Source organism: Oreochromis aureus, linkage group 2 (genome assembly GCF_013358895.1).
Source record: "Oreochromis aureus strain Israel breed Guangdong linkage group 2, ZZ_aureus, whole genome shotgun sequence".
Classification (NCBI taxonomy): Eukaryota; Metazoa; Chordata; class Actinopteri; order Cichliformes; family Cichlidae; genus Oreochromis; species Oreochromis aureus.
In genome coordinates, this window is record NC_052943.1 from 6,412,167 (window position 1) to 6,433,576 (window position 21,410).

The 21,410-nt window shown below is 42.8% G+C and overlaps 1 protein-coding gene across 5 annotated transcripts in view; it reads right to left on the bottom strand.

Moving 5' to 3' along the window:
* Nucleotides 1-1,765: 1,765 nt before the first annotated feature.
* The window catches only part of ablim3 (actin binding LIM protein family, member 3), a 44,108-nt gene continuing 24,463 nt past the window's right edge, over nt 1,766-21,410 (bottom strand). The window contains exons 4-23 of one of the 5 annotated variants that reach the window (XM_039616190.1): nt 19,823-19,938; nt 16,578-16,704; nt 16,338-16,431; nt 13,898-13,985; nt 13,725-13,783; nt 13,492-13,563; nt 10,986-11,147; nt 9,998-10,027; nt 9,748-9,874; nt 9,009-9,104; nt 8,643-8,693; nt 5,746-5,880; nt 5,501-5,571; nt 5,075-5,243; nt 3,928-3,957; nt 3,554-3,609; nt 3,286-3,352; nt 3,170-3,177; nt 2,993-3,073; nt 1,766-2,898 (exon numbers count right to left, since the gene is read on the bottom strand). In XM_039616190.1, coding sequence (XP_039472124.1) covers nt 2,785-2,898; nt 2,993-3,073; nt 3,170-3,177; nt 3,286-3,352; nt 3,554-3,609; nt 3,928-3,957; nt 5,075-5,243; nt 5,501-5,571; nt 5,746-5,880; nt 8,643-8,693; nt 9,009-9,104; nt 9,748-9,874; nt 9,998-10,027; nt 10,986-11,147; nt 13,492-13,563; nt 13,725-13,783; nt 13,898-13,985; nt 16,338-16,431; nt 16,578-16,704; nt 19,823-19,938 — 1,753 coding nt within the window. In that variant the 3' untranslated portion in view covers nt 1,766-2,784. Of the gene's footprint in view, nt 2,899-2,992; nt 3,074-3,169; nt 3,181-3,285; nt 3,353-3,553; nt 3,610-3,927; nt 3,958-5,074; nt 5,244-5,500; nt 5,572-5,745; nt 5,881-8,642; nt 8,694-9,008; nt 9,105-9,747; nt 9,875-9,997; nt 10,028-10,985; nt 11,148-13,491; nt 13,564-13,724; nt 13,784-13,897; nt 13,986-16,337; nt 16,432-16,577; nt 16,705-19,822; nt 19,939-21,410 lie in introns of all 5 variants that reach the window. The other 4 variants (XM_039616186.1, XM_031733340.2, XM_031733342.2 and 1 more) reach the window with 4 other exon arrangements.

Below are 21,410 nucleotides of genomic sequence, written 5' to 3' on the forward strand. Positions count from 1 at the left end.
TGACCCTGTCTGTACTTGCCTGGGAGCAGAGCTTCCGCTGGCTATTCTCCTTGCGCAAGTAGAGGTTTTACTGTCAAAAGCAGTAGATTTTTTTCTTTTTAAGAAAGAACAGCCAAGATAGGTACAATGATTTCCATGGGGCTTCCAGCCAGTTATATAATGGGAATAAAAACCCTTTTAAATAGGAGAGAAGTCTAACTCCAAGTATCTTGTTTCATAGAGGGGACTTGCCTGATAGTTAGCAAATAAAATAGCAGTAAAATAAAGGTAGGGTGTTGTTGCGGACCTATGCTCCCCAGGAGTCAACAGGAAATTGATAAAATAAAGGTAGAGTTTTTCATAAAGGGTTTTGACAAAACAGACAACTGCGAGTGTAAGGCACAATCACACAGGTAGGCATACCATGAGTCACTCTTGTCATGATTTCACAATTCAGATAAGCAAAGAGCAGACAATTTCTAACACAGGCCACCAGATAGCAGTCTCACAGGACCACTGATCCTAACCTCTAGAAAACTGTTTTATTTTTCATTTTATTTTTTTTTTCTCAACACACTATGGCAGTGACATCTGTTGTATTGATCTTTTTGGAAAAAATGTGCCATTAAGGAATACATTTAATCTCCTAAATCCATAGCTGACCAATCAGCATGCATTAGCAGAATGCTAGGATTAGCTATGAGAAAAAAAATCATTTCAGACACATGATCAGTACTAGATTTGTGAAACTAATACATAAACCATTTAGCCATTTAGCTTCATTTGGTCCTACTCTACTGTGCAATCTTGATCCGTTAGGATTGTTAGGAAAGAGGTGCAGTTATTTATTAAAACATGCAAGCATATGTAGAAATACAGTATATAAGGCCAAAGCAGAGTTTGTGTAATTCCAGCAAGCTTGAAAGTCAATATTTGGTATGACCACCTTGATTCTTCAACACAGCCTTAGCCAAGCTTTCTTGTGATTTCTTTAGGTAGTCTTCAGGAACTGTTCTCCAGGCTCCTTGAAGGACTTTCGAAGCTCTTCTTTGGATGTTGGTTGCCTTTTGTTTTGTTCTCTGTCAAGATGATCCCACACTGCTTCAATAATGTTGAGGTCTGGGCTCTGGGGAGGCCAAACCATGACTCATAGTGTTCCATTGTGTGTTTTTCTTTAAAGATGTGCGTTTACTGCTTTGGCAGTGTTTCGGATCTTCATGCTGAAGAATAAAAATCTGACAGTACTTTTTTTTTTTTTGCTTTCATGATTCAATCAGTTTTAACAAAATCCCCAACACCACTGGCTGAAAGGGAGCCCGAAACCATGACAGAGCCTCTACCGTATTATATAGACAGCTGTAGACGCTGTATTATTCTGGTGTCTTTACCTTACAATGTAAAGCGTCTTGAGGTGACTGCTGTTGTGACATGACTGAAAATGAGTGGAAAAAAAGGAAATGTTTAAAAAAAACCCAGTTAAAACACCCTTCAAAGGGCTGGATAACTATTGCTCAAGACCAAATTACCAGAAAGTCTGAGTCTTTTGAAATAAAACATGAAGAAATGAGGGATGACTCGACACTGTTGCACAGTACTCTATGCAGTGAGGACTACTGAGCACCCCAGCTGGCATTAACAGGAAGTGAACAGGCTCTGGTGGTATCAGTCTTCATACTTGCACAAGCACCTGGAAAGCAAATAAGGGCAGTTGCCTAAAACAAATATTCCACAGTCTATTAAAAGTGTAGCCAGTAAATGAATTAAAAAAGAGGAGGCTGCTTTTGATTTGAAGTTTAATTTTAGTGACAAAAATCAAAAATAACAGTATTCAAAGGAAGTAAAGTCTTCAACAACCCTGGATCTTTGTCAGCACGTTAAATCCTTTGCAGAGTGTTTTATCTGTGAGTGATATAATCTCTGGAGCTACAAAATTATTAGATTACCATTCTAAAAGTATATAAATAAAAAGCAAATGTAAATGGATGACTACAACTCTCATCCTAAAACATTTAGTCATTGTTCTATTGCAACAGGTAGAAAAGCAGGACAGGACCGCCGTGATTGCACATTCTTTTAGGTTATCGCACAGCTGCACAGTGAGATGAATCTATTGGTGACCTTTGACAAGTTTAACCAGAGTGATCTGATAAATTGTACATTTGCGTTCTCAGTTTGGTTTTCATTTCTAACTCAATTGTTGTAAACTAGAGGTCTCTTAGTTTCTGTGAGAGAGCAAGAAAACAGGGGCACAGGTAAACAAAATGCATCCCTAAACAAAAAAAAAAAAAAGAGAGAAAAAAAAGCAAAGTGATGCTCGCAGGCTCACACTCTTTTTCATCTAGTCATTCTCACTGATAAAGTGTCATAAATGATATGCTATACCTACATTCTACTCATTCAGATTGCTGGTGCTGCACAGTCATACCTAAGAGAGCGTAACAAATAAGGCAAAGCCAAAATTCTCCTCATTATGTTTTACTACTGCAGTTCTGGTCACTAACGGTCACGCCATCCTTCATCCTTTAGGCTTAACAAAAGCAAAACACTACTGTATGACAGTCTCTATTGCTTGCACCCCACACTAGTTGCACACAAGTTTATCAGTCCAGCTGTGCATAATGTCTCTCAGTATCCCGGGAGTCCATCTGGTGGGACCAGAATTTGGTTTATCATGTGAGGGGATGTAGAACAGGTTTCTCGGGCATGGCAGTGTAACTGGGTAGGAGTCTTCATTTCTATCCGTCCCCTCCTACAGTTAGTCCGTCTCCAGCTCTATGGCAGTATTCAACACACGTCTGTATGTTATTAAAACAGTCGCGCCTGTTTTTTCAGTTCATTTCTCTTCCACAGAGCCAGCCGGTCAAACTCTTCCACGGTCATACCGAACACTTGGACAAACTCCTCTGGGGACAGGTGGCGCTGGAAAAACACATCATAGCAGAAATTAAGTCTCAAATTCTAGTCATGGTTTTGGGGTTTCTTTGGCCGTCAATGTCCCATTCCATCAACTTACTTCCAGTCTGGCTCTGTCTACATCTTTGGGCAGCCTGTTGCGCCCTCTGGTGGTGACGATGAGCGACTCATAGGGGTAAATCTGCAGGATAAGGGAAAGGACACACACACATACATATTTCAGACACTCGGGTACAAAAGGAGTGGAATTTCATTATTTTAAAAAAAAAAGCCTTACTTTATGTTCTGCTGGGAGAAAAGAGAGAGAGAGAATGAAGTCAGTGCAATTGAAAAAAAGCATATTAGATTAATTGCTTGGCTCTAATAAGGTGTTTTTAATTCATATTAAATTACCTCTGCTTCCCCAGTTGACCTCGCTGCCACTGTCATATTGGTACTGGTAGCAATCTGCACTCTGAGGCTGCGGGAGCAGAGTAGGACAGCGAGATTAACAAGAGCAGCGAGCTTTGGGGAATTAACTAATAAAACAGCTTGAAAGCTGGCCTAAGGTAAAAATGAAAAGTGAAAGGGGCCAAAAGAGATATTTGAATTAAGCCAAATAATATGTATGATGGAATATGTCACAGCTATTCATGTTGTGCCAGGTTCAGTGTGATCTCACCCGCTGGATGCCGTTGCGACCATATCCTGGTAGTGAAGCTGACTTACAAACAAAATCTGAAGCAGAAAAAAGAAAATACATCAGCATTGTATCAGTGTGGCCAACAGCTGCTTAAATGTTCAGTTGATTTCATGCAATCTGGCACCATAAGATGGCGCTCATGCCTAACCTAAAACAAAAAATATCCCTAGAGCTCCAGATGTGTGCACATCATGCTGGTCGAAGAATCCAGCAGTATTAAAGCCAGCAGGAAAAGATCAATAATAAACTGATGCCTTAAAAAAACAGGTATTTAAATAAACCAGAGCCACATATTGAAACACTCCACCCAACCTAAATATTTTTAAATATATAAAAATCGCAGATGAACTTACCGCTATCGGTGCTGTACTGTGACCGAGGAGCTGTAAACAAACAGATGATATGATTACCTGTCACAAAAACAACAACAATAATAAAACAATAAATGCTGCAGCACATGAGCCTAATCTAAATTCATGAAAAACCTCATCAGGGAAAATAAGTGTAGAGATTTGACATCAATCTGTCTTTTATAGGCTTGACAAAAAGAGGAATTAAAGAAAAAAGGGGGCAAGTTCCACATTCATCAAGCCATGCGAGGAACACAAAACATCAAAGGGGCAATAAGGCCAGGGAACATGCAAGCATCTTTTAAAAAACGAGAAAAATAAGATGCACAAGTGCGCAAAAAATACACTACATGCTTCAACATCTAACTGCACAACACCCAAGCTTGCACAGTTACAAGCCTTTGTTGCCTTTCAAACACCACCAGCGAGCCAAGTCCCATTCAGCCCCGCTCACTCCCATTTGAGAAGCGGCTTTAATGAGAGATCTTACCGCTCATAAATAAAACAGGATATGGGACACCAGCTGTGAGAGTGAGAGAATCACATAGATACAGGGGAAGATGGGAGGGTAGATCCACCCATATGGAACAATTTCGGAGAGAGAAAGCAAAGGGAGCGGGGAAAAAACCTGTCTGATAGAGATGAGGTGAGGCTGAATGTCAGAAGATAAAATAACCAGTCGCTTATACACTGTATGAGCAGCGAAGTGCGGCTATTACAAAGAGAAACAAGTCGGCATGTGACTTCGTCATATCTGGAATTTCAGCACACCTGGTTGAGCACTCTGTTTCAGTTAACTTGAAATGTTCTAAATCAGTGTGATCAGATATCTCTGCAACACTGACAGACCACATCTCCCCCTGCCACTGGCCTACCACAGCTGTTAAGCACACTCATCATCGTTCCATCTCAATACACCACCCAGCCTCCAGCAGCGGCCGTGACCCTCTGTGACCTGCATCCGCAAACCTCATCGCCCTCGCCCTCACAACGCCGGCGACATACTGAGGCTCATAAAAAAAACCCTTGTGGCAACATATAGGGCTGTACAGAAATACAGTCATAAACTTGCTGAAACAGAAGAAACCAGCAGACAAAAGAGGTGGATGTACTGGGGTTGCGGGGGTGGGTGGGATAGGTGGATCCTTACAGCCGTTAATGGTGTTGTTGTACGCCGTGGTGCCATAGCTTGTTGTGTTCAGTGTTTCCTTGCTCCCGCTACGAGAATTCCTCGCGCTGCCCCAGGGGTCGTTGTCATAGGAACCAGATCTGGCTTTCATCTCCTCCTTTAGAATCATCCTCCCGATGCCACTCCCAATCTGCGAGGAAAGAGGGCGAGGAGAGAAGCAGAAGGTGGAGAGGAAACAATGAAGGATGCGTTGTTGAATTAAACGAAAGAGAGAGAAAGAGAGCAATCGAAGCAAATAAGGAGGACGGCAGAGGCGTCGCGCGATTTAAAATAGTGCATTTATTTATTTATTTATGGGTGATTTTCTTTCTATTTTTTTTTTTTTTGAGGTGGGGACTTACTTCAATGTGATGTTGAAGAAAAGAGAGAAAATGAAGAAGCTCTTACTCTTTGAAGACCGTGACTCCAAGTCTCTTCATCTCCTCCCGTCGAGAAGCGTCTTCTCGGCGCCCGATAGGCTGGGAGAGGAAAAGAGATGAAAGAGATTCCCTTTATGAATTTTGCACTTTCGCGTGGAGCACAGCAACAGCGCGAGTAAATGGATAAACATGACAATATGGCTACAAAATGAACCGCTCTCCCATGTGTGTCATCGGTACACTCTGAATAAGTGAAACGGCAGTGTTTCGTACCCCTGGGGGAGCTTGTGTAGGGGTAGTAGTCAGACTCTGACTGGCTGTATGGCTCTGGAGAGTAGGTAGACAGTCTGGAGGATCTGAGGATGTCCTCACTGGTCCTGCTTTTGGTGGCTGCATCCACGTGATTGTCTGTTTGAATTAAGAGAGAAAGAGGCAGAACCAAAAGAACTGGCCTGTTAGAGGAATAATTTGCCTGTTCAGTTTATGGACGGGAGCTAGATGGGAAATTAGAAACCATTCTTATATCTGTTAGTTCAATATGTTTCGGGAGTCACTAGCGCTCGGGTGGGAAATTAATTTTCCCCAAAGGGCCACATGAGAAATGCTGTGAAGAAATACATCAACATGCTTATAAAGAGAAAATTAATAATGAGGAGAACTGAGTTCAGCTTATTGGTGTGGCCCTCCAAAAACAGTCCCGGTTTCTAATGTGGCCCCTTGGGAAAATTAATTGCCCACCTATGTTATTAGAGGGTCATCACAGCTTAGCACAAAGGCTGAAAACTTCACTATGATGACAATCCTCTGGTTTTAGTAGAAACCAGATATAAACAGGATCTTGCAACACCAGAGTGGAGAAATTAAAATAAATGTGGATTATTTCTTGGCTTGCAGCAGCTTACTCCTGGTGTCTATAGACTACAGGAAAGATATGGTGCTTGGTTTCTGAACAAATTACCCAAACTAGATTGTTAATGAGCTTTAGGGCCTCGCGTTTTACAGACCCAGGCTAGCTGCTTCACCCTGCGTCTACTCTTTCTGTCAAGCTAAGCGAAGATGTCTCCTGGCTTCATATTGAACAGACAGATACTTAACAAGATTGGTATTGATCTTCTCATCTTGCTCTCATTGTGAAAGGAAATTTCCCAACATGTCAAACTATTGCTTTAAGACGGCACGCACCAGCAGCGCACTAACAAAAACATCTTAATGAGCGTCACAAAGACGTATAGCGATGAAGCACATTCACTCCACAGCTTCACAGTTATAATATCCAACGCTCTTGTCAGAGGAGATCAATATTCCGGCCGACGGCGGGAAAATAGCCGGCATTAAAAAGGGAGTTCTGTTACGGCTCAGCCTGAGGCTCGCATTCATTTCACGAATGGCGCGGGGCGGCGATATTGATGCCACTCTGCACTAAAGCACGGTCAACGGAAGTCAATGGGAGTGACATGCGGTGTAATGTCGCATAGATCGCTCTTCACTCGGTTAGCCATTAGCCATGCCAGATCCAATCCATGGCCCATTGAAGTCCCATGTACACGATGCACGACACCAACACACATTCAGAGCAATATTGAACGCTCTTGATACTTCTGTCAGAGGAAGTATGGCTGCACAACACTGAATGCGAAATACAGTGACACACACGCATGAAGACAAATGAAATTCTGTATCTATTCACTGACGGTAACTGAAACAGTGAAAGGAGGGAGATACTTACAGAGGCAAGGTCACCGGGTAAAGTGGAGCAGAAGGTGGAGGGAAGTGAGTAAAAGTGATTGGATGCAATAAAAGAAAAAAAGAGGTGCAAAGATAAAGGGCAACATTATTGGAGCATCCAATGTGAGTGCTTTGCTACCCACACGGAAGGCATACATGTAGCTGACCGGGTGCTAACTGATTAGTACATAACTGGCATTTGGCGAACAAAGCAAATGGAAAGCACGTGCTGTGGCCTTGGGTTTACATGGGGTGTGTTTGGCGCTGACACAAGAGAACGTGTTAATCAATGGCTATTCAGGAAGACATGAAGTACAGGGATCAATATCACTGATGTATGAGTTAAATGTCATTATTCAAACAAGGCGAGCTAACAAAGGCTGCCAATTACAGTACATGCTACTTTCTTAATCGTGTGTAAAGGACTGTCTGCGCGAGGCAGCGTCGTGACCAGTGATGTACTAATTTTTAGAACAGAGACACTGACGGGTGACGGGAGTCGACACGCTGCTCACTAACTAACCCACACACACACACACACACGCACAGCACGGAAAAGCATGCAGGACAACAACAGAGATAAAACTGTCCACAGTCAAGAGATCTTATGACTCTCAGCTGAAAAGGCCTTTAAAATGCAGTTTAATGAAAGAGACTCTGTTACTGATGCATATTTATACTCGAGCACACTACCCAGAAAGTTCAAGCGCATTTAATTGCTGGGCCTCGTGAAAAAAAGTCCCCAGCATCTCGTGTTAACCACACCACCATGCTATTTGAACGTAATAAAGACTTTAAACAACAAGTCTATTTGTTTTCTAGAGCTGGAACACTTGTAACAAACGGTTTAAGCCCACATTAAAAAGAGAAAAAAAGAAAAGGCAAGGCCGACAAATAAAAGAAGACTCCACAGCAAATCTAAAATTCTGTTACAAAACAGTTTTTTCCAGTGCGCTTTGTTCCATTGTTCTGTTCTATTCTGGTGAACTGTGTTGTCCTCAGAGCCCTCTGTACTCAACGCTTCTCACGCCTGAGCAACCTTCACTTCATTCATGGCCTGTTCCAGCATTATTTGCCAACAAGAACCTGTCGGGAACTGCGCGCAGTAGCAGGCATATTCATATGCTTGTGGCATGCACACTAAAACATTGCTCTTTTATATTCAGTCAGTGCCACTAATGCGAGAAGTCTGACTGATCCCCTTCCTCAACTTTGGAACGAGCCGCGCAACTCAAAACTCTATTCCCTTTGTGCTTTTTCTAGCACTTCTAATCGTTGCTGTTTTTGTTTGTGCAGGCTTCGGTTTCACTGAACAGCTGGAACATCGACACTACTCGAAGCTGAATGGCGAGAGGCCGGTAAACACATCTACATCGGGTTAAACAAAGCATGACTAAAACTGACAGAAGGACAGGCAGGCTAAGGCAGGACTAACTGCACTGTACCCGTTCTCTTATAGATGGGAGGCTTCCTGTAGATGTTGGGATCCCCTGTGGCTGAGGAGAGAAAGAGGAGATGAAGACGTGAAACATGGAGGAGTAAAGGATGAGAGGATGTGAACTACTGGCAGGCGAGGTAGGAGGGATGATTGTAAAGAAAAGTAAATATGCAGTATGAGGGGAAGAATATGCCAGATCGACTGCGTGTTGTATTCACATTTTCACACACGCTCACTCCTGAGGAACTTAATATGACCTTTTGTTAAGGACTTCCTTCAGTGAATAATGGCTGATGAAATCTTCTCTGTGAAGTGAAAAAAGAAATAAATAAATCTGAGAGTAGTGTGAATGTGAGGAGATGAGGAGTCCTACCTGGTACATGAAAATGTTTAGGGGGCTGGTTTGTGGTGGGTGTGCTTGGTCGCCCGTCTTGGCTATAGTAAGGTGAACTCCTGCCACTCTCAGAGCCTGCAGCCAGCCACGAGCCAATCACAGCGAAGGAAACACGAGCATGAAGGAAGGCATCAGCACATGCAGATGAAAGCCAAACAGCTCAAAAGTGTGTTTAAAATTACAAGGTGACACTCAGTAACCTTTCCACTTGTGTAACGACAAAGGTTATTGACTTATCAGCAGCATAGAGGGCTGTTTAGAATTGTAATTAGTAATTACAGCATCAACGCAAACGTGTAAGAGTTAAATGAAATGATAGCCAAGGAGCAAATGCAGCAAAGGTGACAGTCAAACAGCTACCGTGGCAGATATTTGTCACCAGTACAAATATATTAGGGGCTATTTGTCTTAACTGGTAATGAAAGATGGAAATGACTTTGAACACTTTGATCTCTAGTAAAAGGAATAGTTTGACATTTTGCATTTTGTGCAACTAGTTGGACGACACAGTTGACTTCATTTATTGTCTTTATGCTAAATATGCTAATTATGTGGCTACAACTTCTACAGGAGCTTCTAATTAAAAGATTTTTACTTGGTTGTTATGTGACTTACTGAAGTTTCCAGCAGCTGGCTAACAAGTTGATTGCATATTTTGTATTTATATAGATATACTGCTCGAGACTGCTTCCTAAACTTTCTAAAACAGATATCTTACCAGGGTAGCCATAGTGCTGTGGAGAGCGAGGAATGATGGGTGACATGCCTTGCCGGCTATATGTTGGTGAGTCGATGTAGCCGGGACTGGAGCACCGCCTCTGCTTTATATCTAGGCTGTCATAGTCCTAAAAAGGACAAACAAAGCAAGTCAGGTGAAAGACGAGCAAACAGACAAATAGCTCACTGAATGACAACAGCTCAATTGGGTGAACTTGCACTATGTTCACTGCTACGTTCAAAGTGCTTACCTGAGAATAGGGAGAGAGAGTCCCAAGTGACTGCAGTGGAGACAGGAAAAGACAATTAAAGTTTAAAATTTTTATGAAATCAACTCATTCAGTTTCTTAGATAACCACTCTGTAGAAGAGGGGCTGAAGAAAAGAAAGTAAGAAAAAAAAGAAAATAGGGCTTCATGACTTTGTTTTCAGAATACAAATGTAAAAGAAATGAAAATGTGGAAAAGAAAATGAGATTGTAAGACTAAAGTAATAATTCTGAGAAAAATCTCAGGATGGAAAAAATGTGTAAATTGTGATGTTTTTCTCAGGATGTTGAACTGAATCTGTGGCTGTAATCCTCTTCCATACCTCTTTCATAGATTTCAAAAGCTGACTGATTAAAACTTTATTGCTCAGTTTCCCAGACACGGAGTCTAGTCTACTTTCAGTTTAATTTTTCTTTTCTGTTTTTTTAAAGACCAGGTTTAATTCATTGTCTGGGAAAGTGGCAATTTATCTTCGTTTTTAGACTGCAAAATCCAAATGAAGGTTAGCATGCATTATTTCTTGGTTGAAGCTTGCAAGGTTCGTTGTTTAAAACCCAAACCGATCACCTGCAAGCTCTTTCTTCTTGAGAAGACAGATGTGAGAGTGGCATGAAATATAATCAAAATTTTAATCATGAAAACATAATTTCCTGTAAGTATGTTTACATTTAATTGCACATTTGCACTACAAATAACTGGCTGCTATCCACAAAAGACAGTTTGATAGTTTTTCACCTTTAAAAGTACTTCTGCAAACATCACATCAATCAGTCATCAATCAATACCTAATCAAAATCATCCAAAGAAATATCAATAATTTCTGGGATTATCATTCAAAAACAGAAAAAACAAATAGAAAAGTAACAAAATATGCCCAATCAAACTGCATGACACCCACTTTTGATCTTCCTGAAAAGACACTAGTGACGAGAGCAATGCTGTGTTTGACCTGGAGTGTGTGGCTGCAGTACCTCCCCATAGCTGTAAGTGTCTAGCCTGTCATCAGAGATGTATCTGTGGTACGGCTGGTATGAGGAGGATATGAGGTCTGGCTGTTGGACCTCATATATGGCTTTGACCTTTGGCAGGGCAGCTAGGTCCTTATAATCTAGGATCTCATTCTCCACTCTGGCCTGGAGAGAGGACACACATACACCCACCAAAAGACAGCGCTACAGCAACAAGACCCAACATCAACCACATGGACAATGAATGAGAACTTCACCAGTGATAGCAAGGAGATCGTGAAGCAGTGAGAGCCGTAGAGGGGGGGCAGCGAAAGCTTGATGAGGAACACACAGGTACAAACGAACACGCTGCAGGAGCTGACAGCACTGTAAGCTGTTGACCTTCCGGATATCAGCATATGTCAGAAAGAAAGAAGAGGAAGCACAGACAGCAGGAGAGCGAAAGAGAGGGAGGAAGCGTGGAGACAGTATGGACGACAAGCGTGCTTACACTGCATTTCTCCCTCATCCATCACCTTAAACAGAAAGGTCATTGATTATGAGAAGAGAGCTGAGCAGGGCAGGGCTGAGCAGTGACTCCTGCTTGCATGCAGATAACCCCTGACATGCTAATGCTGCAGTGATACACAGCAACAATTTAGACAGCCAAAAAGGCAGGACTTACAAGTGCAACTGCTAAGCACTAAACAAAAAACGAGGCCTGGCTGACACTCTGATGTGGTTTTCAGCATAAACACTGCTCAAAAAACTTAAAGGAACACTTTGACAACACGTCAGATTGGGGGGGAGAGATAATGCTGGATATCTAAACCAATATGGACTCTGTAATGTGTTAGAAATGAAAGGATGCCACATCGTTTGATGTTAATGAAAATTATCAGCCTAGGGAGGGCTGAATTCAAAGACACCTTGACGGTCAAAGTTAAAAAATGATGCAACAGGCTAGTCCATTTTGATTAAATTTTATTCCAGTGAGTCAGAAGGGTACTCAGTAGTTTGTATGTTGGGGCATGCTGGTAATAAGATGACAGATGGTGCCTGGAGGATCTCCTCGCAGATCTGGACCAGGGCGCCACTAGGCTGCACTTCAGACTGTCCAGGAGCGCAGTGATGCCCTGGTCCAGATTTAGGATTAACATAATGTTATCCACAACTTCCCCAGACACTTTCATGTCTGTCACATGTCCTCAGAGTGAACCTGCTCTCATCTGCAAAAAAGCACAGGGCACCAATGATGAACCTGCCAATTCTGGTAGTCTATGGGAAATGCCAGTCAGGCTCCATAGTTCTAGCCACTGAGTACAGAGCCCACTAGAGGATGTTGGTTCCTCAGGCCACCCTTATTAAGTCTATTTCTGATTGTTTAGATCAGACATCCTGTTCCTCCTTGCACAAACCAACAGATATCGGCCCTCCTGATGGGTTAAGGACCTTCTGTGGCCATGTCCAGCTTTCCTACAGTAACTGCCGGTGTCCTGGAATCTCCTCCATGCTCTTGAGACTGTACTGGGAGACATAGCAAACTTTCTGGTAATGGCACATATTGATATGCCTGGACTACCTGTGCAACCTCTGTAGGGTCCAGGAATCACCTCATGCTACCACTAGTGGCACTGACGCTAACCAAATGCAAAACAGTGAGAAAGCGGATGACAGAAAAAAATTTCAGTGTCCTCCAGCTGTAAAACCATTCCTGTTTTGAGGGTTGCCACTCTAGTCCACCTGTTATTAATTTCATTAACACTAAAGCAGCTAAAACTGATTACCAACCCCCTCTGATATTTAACTGAGCAGATCAATATCACAGAAGTTTAACTGACTTGATGCTATACTCCGATTAACAAGTGTTCCTTTAATTTTTTTACTTAGTGTATTATGAGTAGAGTGCTTTTTGGTCATTGAATATTGAAAATGAGCATGAAATATCCAGTCAGGTTGAAGACAGTGACACATTGTATCCACAATTTTGCCATTTGATTTGAAATAAAACTGAAGACAGAGATTCAGTAAAGGACTGACAAAGCTTTGCAAAAGGAGCAAACCCATTTTTTTGGCAGTTCTTAAGTTCCAGACTTCAGGCGGTCCTTGCAGCCAAAACAGTTTTTGTCATTAAAGCATTAAAATAATCAGTTTATAAAATGCTTATGTGAATTTGAACTTGTGAACTGCCCCCTGAAAGCATGGAAATGTGTATAACAATAAATGAAGCAGCAATGCAGTTCAACCCCTTGAGACTAAACAATAAGCTTTTGGAGTTCAAACGCATCACAGTTGTTTTATTTCAAATCTAATGGGATGTCTGGCACATCAGCAGTGACAACAGAGGTTAAGGACACAGACAAAGTGAACAGGCCAAGGGAGCGAGCAGCCTCTCTTATTTTGTGCTTGACCGTTCAAGCCTAAGCATAGTGCTCGTGATTCTAGTGTAGCAAAGGTGCTTCAAGGGTAGGCTTGGTGGCAGTGTGGCAGCCAAAAGTGACTAAAAGCTGCAGAGTCACAGGTTACTTACACATATAACTCTACTGGGAGAGCCTATTGAGGAGCCCGGGGGAGAGATGGAGGCCTCGGACAGGCGTCTGTGCTGTGGGTTAGAATCAGACAAAGAGGGAGTTAATTCACATAGTGAGGAAGTTTCGCTCTGTATCTGTGGGCTTCTCTCTACACCACTGTCAAATGCTCTTAGGACTGTTTTACACTAGCGCTCCATAAACACACAAAGACTGAACTGAAACTCCAGCTCACCCTGAGTCTCCTCTCTGCTCTCGCCGCTTGCTTGCATAACGGGTGCCACACCTCGCATCCTGAGGAGCAAGAGAAAGAGGGCAGTCACACAGTTGCTGGGTGTTCCCGCATGCCATGCATTTTCTAAAAGTGGTGAGCACAATCTAAAACATGCATATGTGTGGATACTCGACCTGTCAGGTACATTTCCTCGCCCTCTTTGAACATCATGTTGCAGCGGGCGCACCGAGCGCAGGTTGGATGGTAGTGTTTCCCTCCTGCCTGTGTGATGAGGAGAGGACGTGGCTGAACGTAAATCATGACCACAAGGATTTTCACAGATTGAGGGCTAATCTAAAAATCACACCCTGCCTAGCAGAGCAGGTCACTGCTTCCATATGTTTTTTATGTGCTTTATTTGGCCACCAGTAGCCTCAGAAAGTATTAGGACACCAGTGGATTGCCTGAAGCTGTTTCATTAGCATGCTAGAAACCACCCATTCTCTCCCTATGCCATAATTAGAGCAAAGATCCCCGTAGGTCAGTCACATGAGGAAGTGTGTGTATGCATGTGTGTGTACAATACAGAATCATGTAAGTGAAGGACATGTGAGTGTGAAATATGCCCTTGAACATGCAGGGTGGCTCGAGGGGATAAATCCAAGCACACGGTGCAGCTGAAATGGACACAGAAAAGTGATCACGCTCCTGATGTTTCTCACATGCAACCCTGCGGGGCTGATGGCCGAGACGTGGCCCCATCCCATCACCTCTGCCTTCCCTAAACGCACCATTCGAGAATTTCTATTTATAGAGGCACTGCAGACGAGGAGACCTGAACTGTGTCAGCTGAACACCCCCGGCATGCAAGTTTAAGTGGGTGTGTTTGTGTGCGCAGTGAGGTACTTTATATCATTTCAAGCTGCAATGAATCTTCCTGGTGTTCATAAATCGCACATTTTTACTGGATTTCCAGGAAATCGGTCGCACCTGATGAGCGAGCTCCCTCCAAGAACTGCCACTGTGCAGCAAGACGCTCAGCTGTTTCCGAGACGCATCTTAACCGCACTCCCTATCTGCTCAGGTTACTACGAAAGGGGGAGGATGCAGCACTTCTGTCTGTTTTCCAAGCAGTGGAGCGTTTACTATCGGTGGCCAAACAGTATCAGTTAAACAAATGCTGTTACCGTCTCAAATGAGGAACCTCTCTGGTGGCATTAACAGGCTGCTAAATTTATTGCCAAACTGAGACATTAAGTGAAACATAAGAAAGACGGTTTTATGATCCTCCACCCTCCACTTTCCCCCTTTATGTCTCCCCTCCTCCATCTTCTCTATAACTACTCATTAAACTAACAACCTTTGGCTGTGTTAAGTTAAACGGAAGCGTTGCGCTGTGGGAAAAAAAAAAAGCCTAATTATCAACGCAGACGCAGAGAGATTAATCCGAGTGTTTGACGTCGGACAGCATAAATGAAAACAACACTTTTAAACAGACGTCTGTGTGACTTATTGGTATCTGTCAATGTGCCAATAATCAGCTCCTAAGTTTTTCTTATGCTTAATGAACTGCATTTTGCAAGTGTAGGGCTACAAACCTCTGCATGAGACTTCCCCTGAGTCAGTCTAGATGCACGCTGCATCCTAAAGAAGTGCATCATTATGTGATCAAATACTGACAGAAGACTGAATGCAAGCGAGTTGCAGATACACATGTTCAGAGAACAAACGACACAGATGCAGTGGGAAAAGAAAGTGAGAGAGAGACTTGCAGCATGAAGGCTGACATGTCCCCATGTCTATAAATAGCCTAGAGAGGCTGACAGTCAGGAACAAAGCACTTTACACCAGCTATTCTGACAGGCGAAGGAGCAGAGGGACAACAAGACCCTGTATGTGCATGTGTGTGTTTGTGTGTGTGCGTCTGACAAAGTTTTACTACATCTGCTCCCTTTCCTCAAGTCCCCTCAGACACAAGATGCCCACCAGAGACTCTTCCAAAACATTTAATTAGCATCTGCGCTTTATCACTTTCATTATTTCCAGCCCTGCTCTCCTCATTACTCTCCCTTCACTTCTTTCTTAAGCCCAACTCCTAACTCTTTGCTGTAGATCCTTTGCTGCTCACTCCTTCAGCAATCTCTTAAAAAACTGCTTCACTCTGTGCATTTTTAATCTCGCTTTCTGTGTCTCCCTCTGACATCACCCTTCACTTTTTAGCCTCTGATCTTTTTTTTTTTAAACTCCCTTTTTGTCTCCGTTCCTTTCACAAAAGTTGTGCCTCAGTCTAGTTTTTTTTTTTTTTTTACCTCCTCAGAGTGGAGGGTGGTTTGCGTTTTCTTCGACCTCAAGTAGAAACAGTCGATCTGCTCGGATGTTCTGTCGGGCGCGTTCAACGTGGTGCAGCTCAATTGGTTTCGGTTTAGTAAAGCTTCACAAAATGTTTTATCACCCCCTCAATCTTAAGTCGGTCACTCCCTGAAGCGCAGCAGGGCTTAAACTCCGCAGAGGACGTGCGACGCGGCCGTTCAATTACGATAACGCTGATTACGCTCCGCGGTTCACTCCAATTTGGATTTCTGTGCTGCTGCTGCGGTGGGATCATCTAATGTTGACATCTGGTTCTGTTCTCACCTCCAAAACCCTTCCACTGATGTATCTGCTGCAGGTCTCACATTTCACCCCATACTGGGCGTGGTAATCTGCCTCACAGTATGGCACTCCATCCCTGCAACATAGAACATATAAAAGAAACTGCTAGTAGAGTGTCAAAGACACAATTTGCCTTGTCTTGGGGAAACCGCAGATAAAGAAGGACAGAGCAGTTGTAGGGCATTTTGTTTCTCTCTGTCTTTCTTCCCTTTAGACACTCACTTGCTGATGTACTCTCCAGTGAGGACCATATTGCAAGTCCGACATCTGAAGCAGCTGACGTGCCACTGTTTGTCCAGCGCCAGGAGAGACTGACCCTGCTTGATCTCGGCTCCACATCCAGCGCAGTCTGGAGAAACAAAGAACAGGCAAAGGGAGGGAAAGAAAAGAGGGACGCAGAGAGATAAGATGTTAAAATGTTGTGGAGCGGTGGAACTTGTAAGAGACAGAGGAAGGCAAAATGAGCCCAAGGACTAAGTGTACATCTTTAAGCACTTTCTGAGCTACTACGTGCAGTTTTCATCACTGCCACCACCTTAAATAAAACCTAGTGTGCTTTTTACGCTGCCCTAAGAGGTCCAGGGGATGTGGGAAAGTAACAAAAAGTGTCCGGGTTAAAAAAGAGGAGACAGGGAGGCAAAATTGTTACATTAAAAGTTTTCATTAAAATTTCTATCACTAGTTAAACTGAGAGAGACGGGCAAGCCGCTGTCACTTTTTAAGTAAGGAAAACAACAAAAAGCAGGAGTTCATCACTAAACTGAAAAGTAAATCAAAAAAGGGTAAGTCAGCGAAGCACACACTCGTCTCCACAGACCACCACACACAGCTCACTAGCTTCACAACCAGCAAGGCTCTCTGGCACCAAAGTTCACCTTTCTCTGGCCTGAAGTACGTTAGCTTAATTACTGATTATACAAGCATAGAGCACATACATCGTTTTTCCCCTCAGAAAGATGCTTCAGCAGGTGTTACTGACCAACAGGAGTGTCGGGAGGCTTAAAAAAGGGTCAGCCCTCTATTTCTTTGTACTAGATGGACGCTTGGCTTTAGCTTAACCTTTTTGACCCGCTCTGTTGCACATGAGAGTAAGTCACTCTAGGGACCACTCCAGTCTGCTTCGTCAGCCAAGACAAACTGTGTTTTGTAGTGAAAAACTGCAGTGTACAGTGCAGGCTGGGTCTCTGGCGTCCAAATCAATCTTCAATAGTGATTTAGTGGCGATTGTGCTGAGTGTAAAAGGGCTGGGATTTTAGTCCCAGACCGTTCTTCTACTGAGTCATTATGCACTTCTAATTTTAGCCACTCGAAGAAATAGGTATTAGATCATCTAAAATTACGTAACAATGTTTGTGATAAAGAGCAGCCGGCTATGGACGCACAAAAATGTACAATAAATAATGCAGGAATGTTGCTGCTCACCATGCCTTTGTCTGTGATGTCAAAGCAGTTTTTTTAATCTAATGGTAAATGGTATGGTTCTTCTTCACACAACTCGCCTTATTTAGCCATGCACGCCTATTCCCTGAGCTCAGACCTTAAAATACATTCAGTTTGATTTTTTTTTTTATAAATATAATTTGGTTTTTGGAACACGTGTGAATACACAGTTCTCAAAGTGCAGAAATTGCCACAAAAAAAACCTTTTAAAAAAGTAACTGCTTATGACCCAAAACATATAGCCTCATCAATCATGTGAGGTGGTGTGTCTGTTATTGTGTGGGTAGGGTGAAGAGAAAATGAAAGCAGTAGTTGAGGGGGCTGATACGCAACAAAGGTGCCCAACAAAACTGGGCACACTAAGCTCTTACCCCACTGTAATATATCACGTTCTAATCTTGAATGAACTGAATTCGAATCCTTAAGAAGGCTCAGTACATGAAATTACAGCACTGTGTAAAGAATCTTAAGTCGCCCCTCATTTCTTTATATTTTGCTTCCACTGGTGTATGCATGAGAAAACTTTAATAATTACTCAGCTCTGGGGGTTTTTTCTTTTTTTTCCCTAAGAATTCTGCACACTAAGCGTTTATTTACCTTCTTAAATATCCCGATCGTTATGCAAAATGAGGCAGTGCATTAGTGTGTGTGCCCTGTTCCGTCCACACACACTGCATCCTCATAAGACAGAGTGATGAACATGTACCTGGGGAGCTGTTTGAATTTTATTCTCCTGAATGGAGCAATCTGGGGAGGACTGTTGTTCACTGCCTATACGCCATCTGTTGTTACTGCACAGTCACCGAGCAGCAGACTGCTGTCTGTATGCTACGCTTAACAAATGATTCACTATCAGTCACTATCCTGCTGCTGTATGATAGTAATTTGTCATTTTAAATAACGAGGAGGAGAAAAATAACTTTACTAATAATCCCTCTGGGAAATTCCTGCATAACAGTTGCGGAAGATTTGCAGAAGGAGGAATTACGCATATCTGAATGAACTGAGGAAGGAAGAGCTCTCTGTGACCTTCGCTGAAGTATTCTGTCATTATTAGGACTTTTTCTGTGTGGGCTACTCTTGCCAGCAGGATGACTGTGCAGACTGTGGGAGACTTCCAAGACAGAGCTTAAACACCGCCTCCTCTTTGCTACTGCATGTAGATCATCCAGCTCTGGTACCAGGAATAAACCAACCATCTTAAAAAATTTTAGTCTCTACATCCTGTCATTCATCCTCAGGTTTTATCATAGACTGTAAAATAAGATGGATGCAGGTGACATCACCTGTTGGTTTCTAAAGTTCTGTTATGAAGCATCTAGATGAGTGTTAACACCACTGCCATCTTGGTCTAAACTGCTTGCTCAGTGACCAATGATTTATGATTGACAAACCATTAGCCATTAGTGATTTCCTACCACAGATAATCCTAAATTTTAAAACACAGTATGACTGAGATTTACAAAACAGACCACATTTTTTATTCAATCTGACTCGAAATGAGTGACTGACTCAGCAAGAGCTTGTTTACAAAGGTCAAGACACACTTCAGTAGAACTGGAAGTCTTTTTGTAGCTATAGCTATCGCCATCTGGTGCCCTTCAGATAGAATGTGAGATTAAAGCACTTTGACATTGACTTAATGAGTCTTTAAAACAGTCACAAACCCAACATCACTATGGCTAGATTCAGTTTTTATATGCAGTCAAAGATGTAGTAACACACATGGTAGCAGGCTAATGATTTATGTTAATAAACAACTATATGATATAAATGCGAGCATGCAGTGAACAAAACCGCTAAACCCTGTATGTTTGAAATTGGCAGAAGTGGAGTATGTGTCTGTTTGTGTTGCATAATTCTCAGCTGGCAGATCAACGCAACAGGTCACTCCGCTGATTTGACAGACACATGATTAGCTAAATGAGCAAAGTAGGCTTCATGGACACGTCGCATTAGCTTTAGCTCACCGTAGCGCCTGGTGGACCTAAACAGAATGGACAGAGCGAGGTGGGCGCTGGACTTACGGCTGGGCCCGTGGATCTTGATCGGTTCATTTGACTTGACAAGTGTGTGGGAGCACTGCTGGCACACGCAGTCCTTTCCACTGAACGTCACCCTGTCTCCGATTGGAAAGGGTTTACTGAGGAGGCAAAAAAAAAGACAGACAAGAGAATTAGAAAGCGGAGCACAATGGGCGTTAAAACGCCTGCAGTAATTCTGTGTTTACATCCAAGTCTACTGTATTCATTGAAATAACAAATGGGTGCTGGCAGGGACATGATTCGGTGACAGACAGGCCATAATCCTGCTGACACAAGCTGAATGCGGTCCGACATCCTCTATGAAACTGAAAATACATTTGCAAACTGTTGTGATGACGGGTTAATAGGATGCTGATTGTTACAGGAGCACCTGGCTGCTCTGTGATTAAAGAGGCGATAATGCGACAGGCTTCTGAAAGGAAAACTGGCTCTCTCAGTGAGAATAAAAACTTATTAGGCAGACTTCGTGGAGCGCATACTAATTTTAATTGCCTATTGCTCTCTCAGTCTAGCCATCCAGTTTGCCCTCCCTACACAGCTGACGCCACCAGGTCACTGTTTTCAAGGCTTCAAAGAAAGAAAGAAGAAATAAAGAAGAGCAAAAACATGCGCCTGCTGACAGGCGGAGAATATGACAACCAGGCAACACCAATGAAATCAAATTTGCCACATCACGATGCACTGTTTTGACTCGCTTTCCTCTCCTTTCCAAGGAGACAGATTGATTTCCTTATGACCAGGGACGATACGAGAATGAATGGGGAGCTAAAAGGCTTAGAGAAGGCTGTGTAAAAGACATAGATGGCAGTAATCCTTTTACTCCCCCACCGAGCCCTGGAGCCGGAGCCAAGACCCAGAGGGAGGCTTGAGTCTCCAGTAGAGCCCCCAGTCAGCACACATGAGTGCAGCACATCCATGTAGTCACTTAAAGGTGCTCAGAGCATGTATAAAGTCTTCTCTCTCTGTGTGTCTTTGCTAACAACGTATTCGAGACTTGCTCCTCTGTGCATTTATTTTATTCACAAAAGGGAACCATCCAAACATGAGAGCTGAGCTGCAGATACACAAATTATGCAACAAAAGCTCTGGTAAACACAAGCTGCTGAAAAGTGATTTCACTAAGGCTTTATTTTGAATGTCACTCTTCGGCTGGTCCAGAGGTTAACCGCACATTTTAACACTCAGACATGTGTCCATGCGAATATTTGTGTCCAGCACCAAACACGACAAACTAAATCTCTTCTACATGTCTGAACATAGCATTCACATTGTATAGTTCAGCAAAACGAAGCACCAGAAATGCTGTGATGGTGCAGAAAAGCATGTTCGTGCATTTCTGACCTTGTCTTTACCTGTGTGTTGCTCTCACTCCCTCAAGACACTCTTGCCTTGTCAGCCTTTTGCAGCACTTTAAAAATTTACTCTGTTTACATATTTAATGCTTTCTTTTTCTTAACTGGCCAAAAAAGTAAAGCTATTTCTGGCTTTAGGGGTATGTCCTCTTGCTTTGATCACCACCGCGTTAAAAAAACTTTCACGTGGAAAAGTGAAACTTGCATTCGGACTCCAT